This window comes from Mesoplodon bidens (genome assembly GCF_964165515.1).
Source record: "Mesoplodon bidens genome assembly, chromosome: 2".
In the NCBI taxonomy this organism is placed as follows: Eukaryota; Metazoa; Chordata; class Mammalia; order Artiodactyla; family Ziphiidae; genus Mesoplodon; species Mesoplodon bidens.
Window position 1 is genome coordinate 22,771,592 of NC_138177.1, and position 14,737 is coordinate 22,786,328.

Here is a 14,737-nt window from a genome sequence, read left to right on the forward strand (position 1 = left end):
GGTACTATGGTACACGTGCCATATATTACATAACACCTACAGCAGAGCCTAGGCTCCACCCTATAATCAAATACACCAACTTGGACAAATAAAGACTGCAAATAGCCTTATGAGAGGTCAGGTCAAGTTTTCCACCAAGATATCAAGATACTTCTGTGTTTCAGAGCTTTTCCGATTTTCAGAATTATGTTAAGGGCTCGTGGACCACCCTCACAGGGTTGTTTCAGTGCTCAAATGAGATACGTGTGTGAAGATGAAGCCAAAAGGATAACCACAAAGGGTGCAGAGGCCCTGCTCTTCCTGAGTGGGAATGAAAGGAATTTTTCTTTTCTGACGTGCAAGGGTGAGCAATTTATAAAGGACACCCTTTGATAGCCCTTCGGAAGCTATTTCTCCACAGCTGGAAGGAATAACCTCCTTTAAAGAACGCACCCAAGTGTGGCTGTGGGAACATTTGAATGAAGAAGGGCCTCTACCTTCTTCCTCATCTTGATTTCTCTCTCTCTTTAGGGGCTGGGCTGGGCTAAGCTCGGGGGGTACTGCAAGTCATCATGGGAACCCTGACAATGGAAATCACTTCTTTACTGTCACCCTGCCTTCTAAGCTGTGATCTCGATGAGACAGGGACGAGGTCTTTCTTGTTCACTGCCGGGTCTCCAGTGCCTAGCACAGCTCCTGGTGCTTGCCCAGGCTGGGCACTTGATATATGTTTTGCTGAATTGAATTGATCTCTTATGTTCCTCATTGTGATGAAGGCAAAGTTGGCATTGTCTTCACTCCCCTTGTTTTCACCTTCAGGCAAAAACCCCTCCTCCCAGAGGGTCATTATTTCTGACTCTGCCCTCTCTGCCTCGTTCTATATGGCTCCCCCAACCCCGTTCTCATTAATTGAGGATTTGGGCTGCTGGCTCACAGCCTTCTCCTTCATCCTATCCCCTTTCTCACTCATGTGTGACTTTGATCCTAGTATGGACAACCCAGGAGCCATTCTCCTCCAAAATGTTAAACCCCAATATCTCATCTGACCATAACTTCAGTTCCTCTTTCCTATTATATTACCTGCAGATTTCCTAGAGACCTGGTCCCTTAAACGCTCTCTTTTGACCCAGTTAATTATCCCATGATTTATCACTTCAACTGCTCTCTTGCCTGTGCCTTCAACATTTTTGTCCCCTTGTCCTTCTGGCTTGCATACCCTGCAAGTCCCTACTATCTGCCTTTTCCATTCTAAGACCCAAGCTTCTGGATGGTGCTGGAGACCATCCAGACTGGGGCAGATGTGCAGATTGGGGCAATTCCCAGGGTATGATCTACAGTTTCAGCTGGGCCTTCAACTCTGTTTGACATATTTCTTTTAAAGTTTCTGGTGTGCTTCCTTACTCATTTCGCACAAGGGCTTTTCTAAATCTTCTCAAGGCTCCAAACCCACTCTTGCCCTCCTATCTTAGAAGATGGCCTTGCCTCTCAGGTGGCAAAGAAAGTTTACCTTCTTGTCCTCGTATCTACATATTCACCTATATCCTTACCCACCTTACCCTCCTTCCCCACCACCTCAAAGGCAATGGTGAATCTTCTCCTGTTTTCATACATCTGTGCCTTTAGTCCTCCCCTTCACGTTTCCCCTGAAATCTTTTTTTTTTTTTTTTTTTCGGTACGCGGGCCTCTCCCGCTGCGGAGCACAGGCTCTGGACACGCAGGCCCAGCGGCCATGGCTCACGGGCCCAGCCACTCCGCGGCACGTGGGATCCTCCCGGACCGGGGCATGAACCCACGTCCCCTGCATCGGCAGGTGGACTCTCAACCATTGCGCCACCAGGGAAGCCCTCGGTTGCATTCTTGTGTTTATGTCTCCTCTCTCTTTTACTAAACTGTAGGTGTAACAGCTGGACCCTAATGTCTCCATTCTTGTAGCTCCAGCACTTACCACTAAGCAGCTCAATGTTTGCTGAAGAAACCTGGGCTTTACCATTGGAGTCCAGCCCAAAGAACAGAGGGACAGATCCTCCTCCAGTCCTACAGGGGGCGCTGTGGCAACCTCTATCGTTTCCCCGCTCTCCACTTCTCTGGACCAGCTCCCAGAGCCACACGCTCGGGGCTCCACCTCCTACTTGGCAACATCCCTCCTTCCCATTGGGCGAGGGCGGTCCGGGCCGTCCAATGGAGCGAGGCGTTGGTGCGAAGAGGCGCCACCATCGTTGAGCGGCTGGGTCTCTGCAGCAGGAGGTGGCTGCGAGAAGTAGGTGGGCTGCGTCGCGTCGCCTCAGGTCCGTAGCTTTGCCTCCCTCCTGTTCTGCAGCGGGCCCACGATGCCGCAGTACCAGACCTGGGAGGAGTTCAGTCGCGCAGCGGAGAAGCTCTACCTCGCAGACCCTATGAAGGTAAATCACTGGAGGGGCCAGTTCCTCTGTCCCAGCCCCCGGTCAGGATAACTTCTCTGCCGTCCGCTCGGCCTCCGAAGCTTCTCCAGCATCCTAGTAGGTTCTGTGAGTGAGAAGAGACGGACCCCGCCAAGTCCGCTTGTTCCTCCCTTATTAACGGCGCAGTGAAGCCCTGAAACGGGCAAGATCGGGGTCATTTCAGGGCCCTTAGGTAGCCTTCCCCCGCCCCCAATCCCTGAACATCCCTTATGGCTGTCGTTGGTTTACGTGTCTCTAAGGGCAGGGCTCCTCCCGCTGCAGTTTCGGCGTTCTGTCCCTCAGCTGTTTTGGTGCCCTTGTCCCGTACTACCTCGTGTAAGATAAAACGGTTATGTTTTTCTGCCACCGCAGAGAAATTTTGGAAAGACCCCAGTTTGGAGGCATCTACAGCCATTAGCGTAGTGGTTCTTAATCTTTTGGAGGTCAGTGCCTTTTTGAGAACGTGAGATGCTTGCACCCTTTTCTCAGAAAAATCCATTTGTACGTAGAAGTTTGTAAACAATTTTAGAGGGCCCATGGATCCCTGTAATTCATTCATGGCCCCCACAAAAATTATAATAAAAACAAAGAAGTCGCAAGGATGAGGATATAGCATTTGGGTCTTGACTTTTCTTCCTTTCCGGTTTTTATTTATTTTATTGTCATCTAAATAATATTTGAAGCAGCTCCCTGTTAATTAGAAATTTTGCTAGTGGGACTTCCCCGGTGGCACAGTGATTAAGAATTTGCCTGCCAATGAAGGGGACACGGGTTCCATCCCTGGTCCGGGAAGATCCCACATGCCGAGGAGCAACTAAGCCCCTGAGCCCCAACTACTGAGCCCACGTACTGCAACTACTGAAGCCCGCGTGCCCAGAGCCCTGCTTCGCAACATGAGAAGCCACCGCAATGAGAAGCCCACACACCGCAATGAAGACCCAATGCAGCCAGAAAAAGAAAAAATCCTGCTAGCTTTTTAGACCTAGATAAGTAACAAGAAGCTGTAAAACATTCTTAGTTTCATTCTTTGCAATACAAAGATGTAATAATAACAAATTATGAAATGAGTTAGATATTTTTGAAATTGAGTACTTTGTTTATGACACAATTTCTGGCTCCTCCATTTGGTAGATTTTGTTTGTAGGGCCATCTGTTTCTTTAAGTAGTACACCATGCGGACAATACAGGATTTTTGTCCAGAAGTACCCACAGTGTAAACTAAAAATATTTGAAAAGATAGTAAAGAATATACAAATTCACATCAAGAGTAATCATATTGGGTGGGATAGGGACGGTGGGAGGGAGACGCAAAAGGGAGGGGATATGGGAACATATGTATATGTATAACTGATTAAATTTGTTATAAAGCAAAAAATAAAATAAAATAAAATAAAGTAATCATATTTTAAGAATGTGGTCATAGGGAAAATGAAAATAAAATGGTAATTATAGAGCATTGCTGTGAACAAGACATGTCTAGTATAGGCAAGAGAGCGAGAATCTTTGAGCCCAATCAGAAAATTCCAGTGGCCTAAAAACTTGTGCCTTCTTATGATAGCCTTGCACTAGTTAAAAAGTGATTTTTTTGATTGGAAGGTGAGGGGATGAGTGGGGAGAGACTGACAGTTATATTGAGTACCTTGTATGTGACAGACATTTTATATATATATTTATTTGTGTAATTTATGTGGACAGTTAAGACAGCCCCTTGAGGTAGATGAATAAACAATCTTAGTTACGTTAAATGATTTGCTTAGTCTCTAAGAAATGAAGCTAAAATTTGAAGCCACATCTCTAAACCCCATGTTCATGCTATTTCTACCGGTCCATACTGCTGGGACTAAAAAAGAAAAGAAATTTTGTCAGAACTCTTTGGGATCTGTTTTACGGAATTCTGTCTTCTCTCCCTGTTGATTACATCCATCACCTTTTACCATTCTCTGTTGCATCCGCTCTAACTGAAGATGGCATTATTTCTGGACCATGTAATGCACAGTCTGCCTGTTTTTAAAATCCCTTCTTCACTCTCATACCACAGCTCTCTAAAACACAAAAATTGAATTCTCAGTTTCCTGCTTTAAAACTGGTTCTTCATTGACTGCTGGTAGACATCTGGACTCCCAGTCCCCATTCTGACCCTCTCTCCAATCTTGGTGGCTTTGTCTTCCACCATTTCCACTATCCTCAGCCCTAGTCTCATGAAGCTACATAATGCATCATATCTTCAGACTGCCACTTCAGCTTTTCTCCTAACTTCTTCCCTAAAAGAAAAAAAAAAAGCATTTCTGAAGCCATCTTCATAAAACCTTTTTACACTTCCCCTTCTCCCAATCTAAATTACTTGTGTTCTCTTTTAACATTTTACCTGTATATGCCTTTGTAGGGCTTAATTTATGTTGTCTTATGTTTTGATTATTTTGCTTGGTTGAATTCAGAGTTCCTAAGAAAGCAAGAACCTTGATTTCTTTTTCTCTCTTAGTGGCATCTGACATGGTAACTTAGGTGCTCCCTAAGTTACAAAATGGACTCTCTTATAGTACCACAGACCTTTTAACTCTCATTTCTCCTACCCGCCAGTGAGTATTTTTTTTTTTTTTTTTTTTTTTTTTTTGCGGTACGTGGGCCTCTCACTTTGTGGCCTCTCCCCTTGCAGAGCACAGGCTCCGGACACGCAGGCTCAGCGGCCATGGCTCACGGGCCCAGCCGCTCCGCGGCATGTGGGATCTTCCTGGACCGGGGCACGAACCTGTGTCCCCTGCATCGGCAGGCGGACTCTCAACCACTGCGCCACCAGGGAAGCCCCAGTGAGAATTCTTTTAAGTGAGAGCTAAAACTTTACGTAGTTGTCATGCTTAGAATATTTTTTAGGTTCAGTTTCCTTTTGTTTCTGGAGGACTGAATTTTTTTAAATACGTAAAACTGAATTTAATAGCTCAATAAATAGAATCAGTTAGTCTAAAGGTACCTAACCTAGTTGTCATTATTTATACCTACTCAAGTGCTTAGTGCGTTCCCTTTCCTCCCTCACCAAGACAAATCTCAGGGTGGTATGACTTTTCTTTTTGCAATCCCAGGAGAGCAGAGAGCATAATGGGAAAAGCTGTAGGAAAAGCTCTAATAGCCCTTTTTATCTAGTTTCCAGAATTGTCTTGAGGGTCCTGTGCTACATTGTAACCATTTTAAAATTATGTTCCTGTTTTGGCTTATAGATACTTAGCACTTTTTAAAACAGCTAGCTAAAATTAAACAAGAGTTATTTATCTTGGTTAACAAGAAACTTGACTCTGCTGCAGTACACTTGTGAATCCATCATTTAAGTAGTAAAAATAATGTTCATGGAAGTTGTAAACTCTATTGGGAGATGTCTTCTTTTATTGGGATATCGTAATACCTAAATCATTTTCTTGACTTCCTAACTGTAGAATACCAAACAACAAAAAGTGCTGTGTAGCATGGCACTCAATATAGGAGTTATTCTGGATTTAGAAGGTTGTTGATGGAGACATCATGTTGTGCCATCATGATAAAGATGTGATTTTGCTGAGTAACTTAGCCTGAGTCCACCTCCTGAGAGCCATGGGAACATGGAAAGTATGAACTGCGACTGCAGGGCTCTTTTCCTGGGGAATGGATTTGAACTGAACTAGCCATTTCTGCTATTTTTTCCCCCTTCTTTTCCTGTCATTCCTCTGTGGCTAGGTGTGTTGGTATTGTAGGGGACAAAAAACTTTCTCCTTTACTCTTAGGTGTTATGACTGGGGCTCTGCAAATTAACAGGTAGAAACATACATCGCACAGAAGTTCACAAAGAAATGTGACCTGAGGCATTTGGGACCTATATGCCATCTTAACAAAGGGTGGGAAAGAGGCTGGACAAAGGAAAAGAGGTTTGGGGCTTCTGGGAGGGGGTAAGTTGTGAGAAGGTGACTAGGAAATGTATGGGAAATAAGAGTCGTTTAGTAAGGTTTGTTAGGGAACAAACCTTGTTCTCTTTTCCCAGGGAGAGGGAAACACCTTTACAATTGGAAACTTATGTCACCTTTACAAAGGTTAATTTATGTCCTGCTTTTGGCCAGAAAGGGCAGAGAGCTAATCGCCTTCAGCTCAAAACATTCCTTATGCCTAAGTGGTATACTTTGAGGTGGCAAGCTGTGAATACCCCTCAGTATGTTATTCTTACTGGCAAGATATGCCAAACCACCTTAAGAGTCTCACAGGCTCTCTGAATGTGGATGTGTCTTGGGAATTTTCAGTACATCTCTTCAAAGTGGCTGAAAATAAAATACCTGACTTTTTTTTTTTTTTGGTACGTGGGCCTCTCACTGCTGTGGCCTCTCCTGTTGCGGAGCACAGTCTCCGCACGCGCAGGCTCAGCGGCCATGGCTCACGGGCCCAGCCGCTCCGCGGCACGTGGGATCCTTCCGGACCGGGGCACGAACTCGCGTCCCCTGCATCGGCAGGCGGACTCCCAACCACTGCGCCACCAGGGAAGCCCTACCTGACTATTTTAAGTCTTAAAAAAATTGCAGCAATAGAAATGAACAAAATGCTGTTTTCCTGCATTTCAATAATAAGTTTACAGTAAAGGTGCCTTTAGATGTTTTGGCTATTAATTCTAAAAGGATCCATTTTAACCCACCTGAAGACTAAATTATTTATGAGAAATGTCTTCTGACTTCACTGTTTCTAAATATGTATTTTTATTTCAGGCACGTGTGGTTCTCAAATATAGGCATTCTGATGGGAGTTTGTGTATTAAAGTAACAGATGATTTAGTTGTAAGTATACATTTTTATTTGTTGCATACTTTCAGATTTGTTTGAGTTAATCATTTGTTTGAAGTTATTTACATAGAATTTATGCAGGTCACCCATTAGGATGCTTATTTCACATTTCATTCCCAAGTCAAGAACCTTGGTCTGGAAGCTATTTTTATAGGCACTTGGAAAGGTAATTCAACTTGCTTCATTAATGCAGTATGTTAAGTGTACTTTAATAACTGCTCTCTTCGGACCCTAAGCAAGAGGAACGTCGAGACCAAAAGTGGCTATGAGGGGTAAAGGTTTCTTTATACGTGTGTGAGAAGTAAATAATGGTATTTGAACACAAGTTATAGGCTCTATAATTATATTTCTGACCTTCCCTGTCTGCTCACTCTTGTCTGTTCCTCACACCCCATTCATTCCTTACCCCCCTGCCATCTGGTTTCTGCATGAAGTCTCCCACTCAGACTGCTCTTGGTGAGAGCTCAGCAGCAGCTCCTTTATGTCAAACCCAGTAGTCTCAGCAGTTCATATTTTATGTGACCTCCTGGCTGCTTCTGAGAAAACCACTTCTTTTAGAAATTATTATTTTGGCATCTGTGCTCCATTTTATCTTGTTTTTCATTTTCTGTTTCATTCTTCTTTGCTAATTATTTCACTGATGTGCCCCCATAAATATTGGTTTCTCCAGGATTCTGTTCTTGATCTTTTCATACCACTTCTGGACCAACCCATTAAGTCCAGTACGGCCTGTATCTGTCTGTTTCCAGTTTTGTACCTTTAGCTCATATTTTTCTTTCGGCTTCCTGACTAGCTCTAAGTTGAGCATCCTGCCTCCTCTACTCGTTAACATTAGCCTGTCTAGAATGGAATTCATCATCTCTTATCAAACTGGCTCTTCCTGTTTTTTCTCTGTTAGTTGCACTGTCGTCTGTCTACCTGCTCAGAAACCTGGGGATCATCTTTGGTCCCTTCCTTTCCCTCATTCTCACGTTAACTATTCCTTCATTTGAAAAACTTGTATTTTGATCCTCCGATAAGTTCCATACATTTTGCTGGGCATTTGTGAATTATTGATTCAAGCTCCCTCGTCTCATTTTCTGCCATGAACTCTCCATCTTGACTGCTAACCTCTTAACTTTAAGGGCTCAACGTCACTCACCTGGACTAGTAGAATAGGCTCTAACTGTGTCCCTGCTTCCAGTTCATCCTTTAGTCGTCCTGTGGTGCCCTGCCGGAGTGATTTCTAAAAATGCAAATTTGGTTGTCACTACCCTGCTTAAAAATCTTTAGTGACCAAAAAAAAAACTTTAGTGGCTTCTTATCACTCATAATGTAAATTCCACCCTCATATCCTGTCTAATCTTCGTCTTTTCAATGTTACTTAAGGGCTCCTTTTATATGCCATGCTGTCTTAGGCCTCTGAGCTTTTGAACAGTCTGTTTCCATCTCTGCAATATTGAATCCCACCCCTGCCCCAGTGTGACAAGCCTGCTGCTTATCTTTCAAAACCCAGCTCAAAAGGATTGCTTCATCTCTTACTTTTATTTCTGCCTCTTTTTGTGCTGTTTCACAATTGTCTTATCACATTCGACTTTTAATAGATTGTGAGCTTCAAAATAAAGATAGATCAGTAATATTCTTACCAGTATTTGTAGTGACTAGCATGGTGTCCTGACCCAGAGGGTACTTAGCAAACACTTTATTTTTATTTTTATTTTATTTTATTTTATTTTTTTGCGGTACGCGAGCCTCTCACTGTTGTGGCCTCTCCCGTTGCGGAGCACAGGCTCCGGACGCACAGGCTCAGTGGCCATGGCTCAGTGGCCATGGCTCACGGGCCCAGCCGTTCCGCGGCATGTGGGATCTTCCCGGACCGGGGCACGAACCTATGTCCCCTGCATCGGCAGGCGGACTCTGAACCGCTGCGCCACCAGGGAAGCCCAACACTTTTTTTTTTAATGGATTAATTCTTTTAAAAATTTAATAGTGACTTTAAAAATGACTGTTTGGTCATATATTTTACTATATTTGTGTTCAGGGTTCCATTGTGAGGTTGTGTGAAGTCAGATCTTTTAATGATTACCATGTCTTGCAAGAACCAGTTGAGTTTGGTGAAGTAACTGTGAAAATGTGAAAAAGGAAGAATAAATTGAGCTGCATTGTGCTAAACCTAGATTCAAGAGATCTGAATCCTAGCTTAGCCATCTACCAGCATTTCATCCTGGGGAAAGTTCAGGCCAAAAATTTTGGCTTTTGGGGCCTTAATTTTCTTGTCTATGAAGTGCCACGGTGATAGTCTGCTTACCCAGTTGGGTTGTTGTGGAGTGTAAATGAAATATGTGGAAGTGCCTAGCACTAGTGCCTGCACTTAGTAGATTCAGTAAATGTATACTTGAATCTCGAGCATTCACATTGAGAAAAATTTTACTTATGATTGTCGCAGAGTGAATAGATATATCTACTGAAGAGAAATTGGTATATCCTGCTTTAAAAATAGAGGAAAATGCAGAATTGAATTCAGTACAGGAGGCTTTATCTCCAGATGATAACTTTTTGCCTCTGGTAATGATTAAATATAGTTAAGGATTCATGGTAAGCACTATTGGAAAGAACTTTATTTAAAATTGATGATTCCTGTGGCAAGACCTAAATATGAAAAATACTTTTTGTTCCCTTTCTTAAAACTGCTGAGAACTAGTCCATGTCTAGAAGGGACCAAAGATACAATCAAGCCCATCCTCCTAAACAGTAAATATATGAATCAACTCCAACATAAAAATTTGTTTTCTAATGACTCTTAAAGAAAAGTTTGTATACTTCAGTAATTCATTTTAATGGCTAATAATTCCTTCACAAAACTCGTCTTAGACTTCATTATTATCATCATGGAGCTTTGTCTTTTTTATAGTTGCATTTATGCATCATTTTTTTCCAACGCCATGACTGATTTATAATATTGTCTTCTGTGGACCTAAAATCTTTCCGTGTATTTTAGTGAGAAGGTGTTTGTTCTTCTCACTAAACTGTAGTGAGAAGGTATTTGTTCTTCTACAGAACATATACTAAAATTGAAACGGTGGAGATGATTATGGCCGCTTTACAAAATTGTTAGACAAATTTGTACAATGCGTAGGTAAAATTTTTTTAAGTAAGTGATTTAAAGGCTGTATGAATTCAGATCAGTTGGGCATGATGGGGTTGAACTCCAAAGTACTTAAGCTGATGAATATTACTGTAGGATCATGAAGTTCCCATTGTTTAAAACTCACATGAATCTAAGATGGGCTAAAGAAAAATGGATCAGTGTTACAAGATGAAAAAAAGACTGCCAGCTTAAATTTGATAATTTTGAAGATTCTAGAACAAATGGTTTTATGGCCAATGATAAACAGATCTTAAGTATCTGTCTAATGAAGAATTGAATTTATAGCAAGGAAGAATTTGGTTTGGTTTAAAAATTATAAGTAATGTCAGAAAATCAAGGTTGAATAGATTTATCTTGTTTGATTTAGGTAGTGACCAGCAGTAAGCAAGGGATTCCAGATTTTTAAAAAATTATCATTAACCCTCCCCCCTCCCACTTCACAAATAGAGAAAGGGATCCTAGGATTTATATGCTTTTCCCACTGTAACTCAATCATTTATGACCAGATCCCAGGGAGAAAATATCTAATTCCAATCTTGAAGTCTTCTCATCAGACCATGGCAGAATTTGAATACATTGTTCAACTGGTCATTTTTGAGAAGCTTCTAATTGAGTTCAGTTTGTTTTTTTAACCACAGCAGTGGCATTTGAAATATTATAAAATACTAAACTTAAGGAATGTAATTGTTGGGGACTTGGAAACTTGCATGTAATTCCTTTAGTATGACCTCCAGAGGAAGTAGAGCGAAACAGTGGTAGGAAAAGACTCAAAATTTTATCCAAGCCTGTGTTTGCTACGTCATTGATAATCCAGTTTTACATAGTTAATGTGTGCTTTTAAAATTTCTGACAGTGTCTGGTGTATAGAACAGACCAAGCTCAAGATGTAAAGAAGATTGAGAAATTCCACAGTCAACTAATGCGGCTTATGGTGGCCAAGGAATCCCGCAGTGTTGCCATGGAAACAGACTGAATGGTTTGACATGAAGACTGTCATGTTCTTAGGAAGTAAAAATATCTTTTGAATTTGAGAAAGTGTTGGGACAAGAAATACTTTAACTAAGTGGGCTATTCAGAAGCCAAGAGATCATTTTTTGTACTTTGTTTTTTAATGTTTACTTTAGAGAGCTAGGACTGTAAATGCTTTCAGTTAGAAAGCCTTTATTTATTTTTGGAAATGGAACAAGGAATGGCTCTATCTTGGAAACTTTTTGCAGATTGTTTGATGTTAGGCAAAATAAATAATTACTCTCTGGTAAGTTTGTATCGGTAATTTGAAAATGAGATATCAGAAAAGCCAGTTCTTCCTTAAATTTAGTTAATCTGTCTTTAAAAGAAAAATTAAATGGAACCATTTTGCTGGATTCATATATTTCTTTTGGAGCATAAATTTTGTGCTGTTGATGACCAGCAAATATAAAATACGGTAACGAGAATTAACTGTGCACAGCAGTATAGCTGATTATATATGGTAGTGTAGTCTCAATTATATCTAAAAATAACTATGAAAACAAGTATGCTTTACCTTAAACTTTACAAATTTAAACTATATTTTTAAATATAAGGGATTCATAGTATCATTAACTTGTTGAGCAAAGACTAACTTTGAATCTAATTTTCAGTGCTCAGAAACATCTGCTGTTACTTTAAATGCATGAACAGAATGCTCACTAATGGATCGAAACCACCATATTACAGAAATATTTGCCACATATTTGCCATCTATATTTTCTCAGAAGGGCTAAGGATTATTTGAACTGTTAAATTTTTGCATACCTCTATGACACCTCAACCATTTCTCTCATTACTTAATCAAGGTGTTAAGCATGACTCTCACAACTGTTCTCCATTAAATCAGAAGTATATTATTTGATATTTATCTTATATTTGTAACCTGAGTTTTACCACCTAAATATAATGTTGATTCTTACATGTTGATTCTTACATTAAAATATTTTTTGTTAGGAATTTGTTGCGTTGATCAGCGTTTTAACATGGAAAGTTCCATTAGCCATATGAATTTTGGCATGTTTCAGAGAGATCAGTAAATAAAATATTACATGAATATATATTGTTTCTCTTTAAGTTTTTAACTTCTCAAGAATTACTTATTTCTTGCCTGGGATATTCTATATTTAGACTAAAGTGAGCCTAATGATGCTATATATACATTTTTATTTATTTTGCTTCTTGGTACTTTTATTATATGACTTTCTCTGAGCTGTACGCTATGGCATTTTGTTTTCTTTTTTTTTTTTTTTTTAATTTATTTTATATTTATTTTTGCTGTGTTGGGTCTTCGTTTCTGTGCGAGGGCTTTCTCCAGTTGCGGCGAGTGGGGACCACTCTTCATCGCGGTGCACGGGCCTCTCACTATCGTGGCCTCTCTTGTTGCGGAGCACAGGCTCCAGACGCGCACGCTCAGTAGTTGTGGCTCATGGGCTCTAGAGCGCAGGCTCAGTAGTTGTGGCGCACGGGCTTAGTTGCTCCGCGGCATGTGGGATCTTCCCGGACCAGGGCTCGAACCCGTGTCCCCTGCATTAGCAGGCAGATTCTCAACCACTGCGCCACCAGGGAAGCCCCGCATTTTGTTTTCTTGATTAAGAAAAGTAACATCAAATAGTATAGGGTTTTTTGGGTTTTGGTGTTTTCCACCTATAGTAGGATAACCAGAGGTTTTTTTGGCCTTTTTCTTTTTCATTTACATCTTTCACTTTTTAACACTACTTTATGAAGATAACCGGGAATGGGGGAGACTTCTATTTGAGTACTTTGAGTCCTTGTAACTTGCAGCAGTGATTAAGAGCAGGGGTTCCAAGGCAGACTGCCTGCGTTGCAATCTTGGCTCTGGTGTTCCCCGATTCTGTGGCTTTTGAGACAGTACTTCTCGAAGCCTCCATTTTCTTCTCTGGAAATTGGGTTGACAGTAGTGTTCATAGGGCTTTGAGGATTAAATGGCAAAATCCCCTTTAAGCCCTTAGCACAGTACCTGGAACACAGTAAAGCTCAATAAATGGTAGCTATTATTACTATTATTGTTACGATTGTTATTTTTCAGGGGACTGGGTATAAGTAGCCAGCTCTTAAGTTTTCTCATAATTGTAATTGAATAGTTACTTATAAGTAACGTTTGCCTTTTCTACCGAGCTATGTCTATTATCAAATGCCATTTTTGGCAGGTGAAGTGAAACAAGATTGTCCCCATGGGGAGTGTTCTTATGTGGTGGGGGAAACTGAAATCCTTAAATCTAAAACATGTTTATTTGTACCTACACAAAATTAAATTACTAAGAGAACTAATTGGTGGTGAAAGTATTGAATCTCTTAAAGACCATATAAATAATAAAACACCAAATTATGTATTCTGAAAATCGCAATGCTGTATACTCTTGATTTTTTTCTTTTATTAGGAAGTATTTCTGGATACTATAATCACACTTTCATGGACTTTTTTTGGTGGGGGGGCTGCATGTGTAGCTTGCGAGATCTTAGTGCCCCAACCAGGGATCGAACCCCGGGCCCCGGCAGTGAGAGCCCCAAGTCCGAACCACTGGACCGCCACGGAATTCCCCATGAACTAATTTTTAGCAAACTGTTTTGTGATGTATTTGATCGAATGCTGCTGACCCTAAGGTAATCCAAATGAAGTCATCATAGTAATTAAGATTCTACATACAGTTAGCGGTTTTGTTCTTCTCTTGGAAAGACCCACTCTCCTTGGAGCACAGAGCCCATTAAGCGTTGTTGGCTACATATGTTCTCTGTTGAAAGGGCTGGCTTCTCCTTTCTCCCTAGCCTGCCAACTTTGTGTCTTAAAAATATAAAATTTCTTAGTCACAGCTCTAAGTCAGTGATTAGAGGCAGTGTTGGCAGCATTTTATAGTTGATATCTTCTGTTACCCTTAGAAAAATCTAACAACAGTATGATGGTAATAGTCTTGAAAGTACTGTTGACCCTTGAACAACACGGGTTTGAGCTGCACAGATCCACTTATATGCCATTTTTTTAAAAAAATGCATAATACAGTAATACACAATCTGCAATTGGTTGGAATTACAGTTATGGAGGGCCGGCTGTAAAGTTAAATGCGGATTTTCTACTGCATAGAGCATCAGCACTCCTAACCCCTGCATTGTTCAAGGGTAAGCTGTATTCTAAAACTAATTCAAAATGAGTGAAATGTGAAATTAATTGCCCAAGGACGATAAGAGGTACTCCTTTCTGCCTACTAAAGATGAAACAAAACCAAATCCCTAGTTAATATTTATTGTTCCCTTTTTAGTAAAAAATACCTTGTTGTGCTAATGGCAATATCATAGTATTTAGTATTATTTCTTTTTAAAACAGAAAATATTCTTCTAGTTCTACAGTTAAAATTTATGATAGCATGAGAAGAAAGTCAAAATATTTCATTCTTCTTTCTTACATT

General features: G+C 40.8%; 1 protein-coding gene across 1 annotated transcript; it reads left to right on the plus strand.

Moving 5' to 3' along the window:
* The first annotated feature begins 2,169 nt into the window (after nt 1-2,169).
* Nucleotides 2,170-12,376, plus strand: SRP9 (signal recognition particle 9). Its single transcript, XM_081224017.1, has 3 exons — nt 2,170-2,378; nt 7,106-7,174; nt 11,161-12,376. The coding sequence occupies exons 1-3, from the start codon at nt 2,307-2,309 to the stop codon at nt 11,278-11,280; spliced, it is 261 nt and encodes an 86-aa protein (XP_081080143.1). The 5' UTR covers nt 2,170-2,306; the 3' UTR covers nt 11,281-12,376.
* The last annotated feature ends 2,361 nt before the right edge of the window (nt 12,377-14,737 follow it).

What these genes read in the sequence shown, in the direction of transcription:
- SRP9 (XM_081224017.1), top strand. Translation starts at nt 2,307, where the DNA reads ATGCCGCAGTACCAGACCTGGGAGGAGTTCAGTCGCGCAGCGGAGAAG. An exon ending in ACCTCGCAGACCCTATGAAG is followed by an intron (nt 2,379 to 7,105) that starts GTAAATCACTGG and finishes TTTTTATTTCAG; the next exon opens with GCACGTGTGGTTCTCAAATA. An exon ending in AAGTAACAGATGATTTAGTT is followed by an intron (nt 7,175 to 11,160) that starts GTAAGTATACAT and finishes AATTTCTGACAG; the next exon opens with TGTCTGGTGTATAGAACAGA.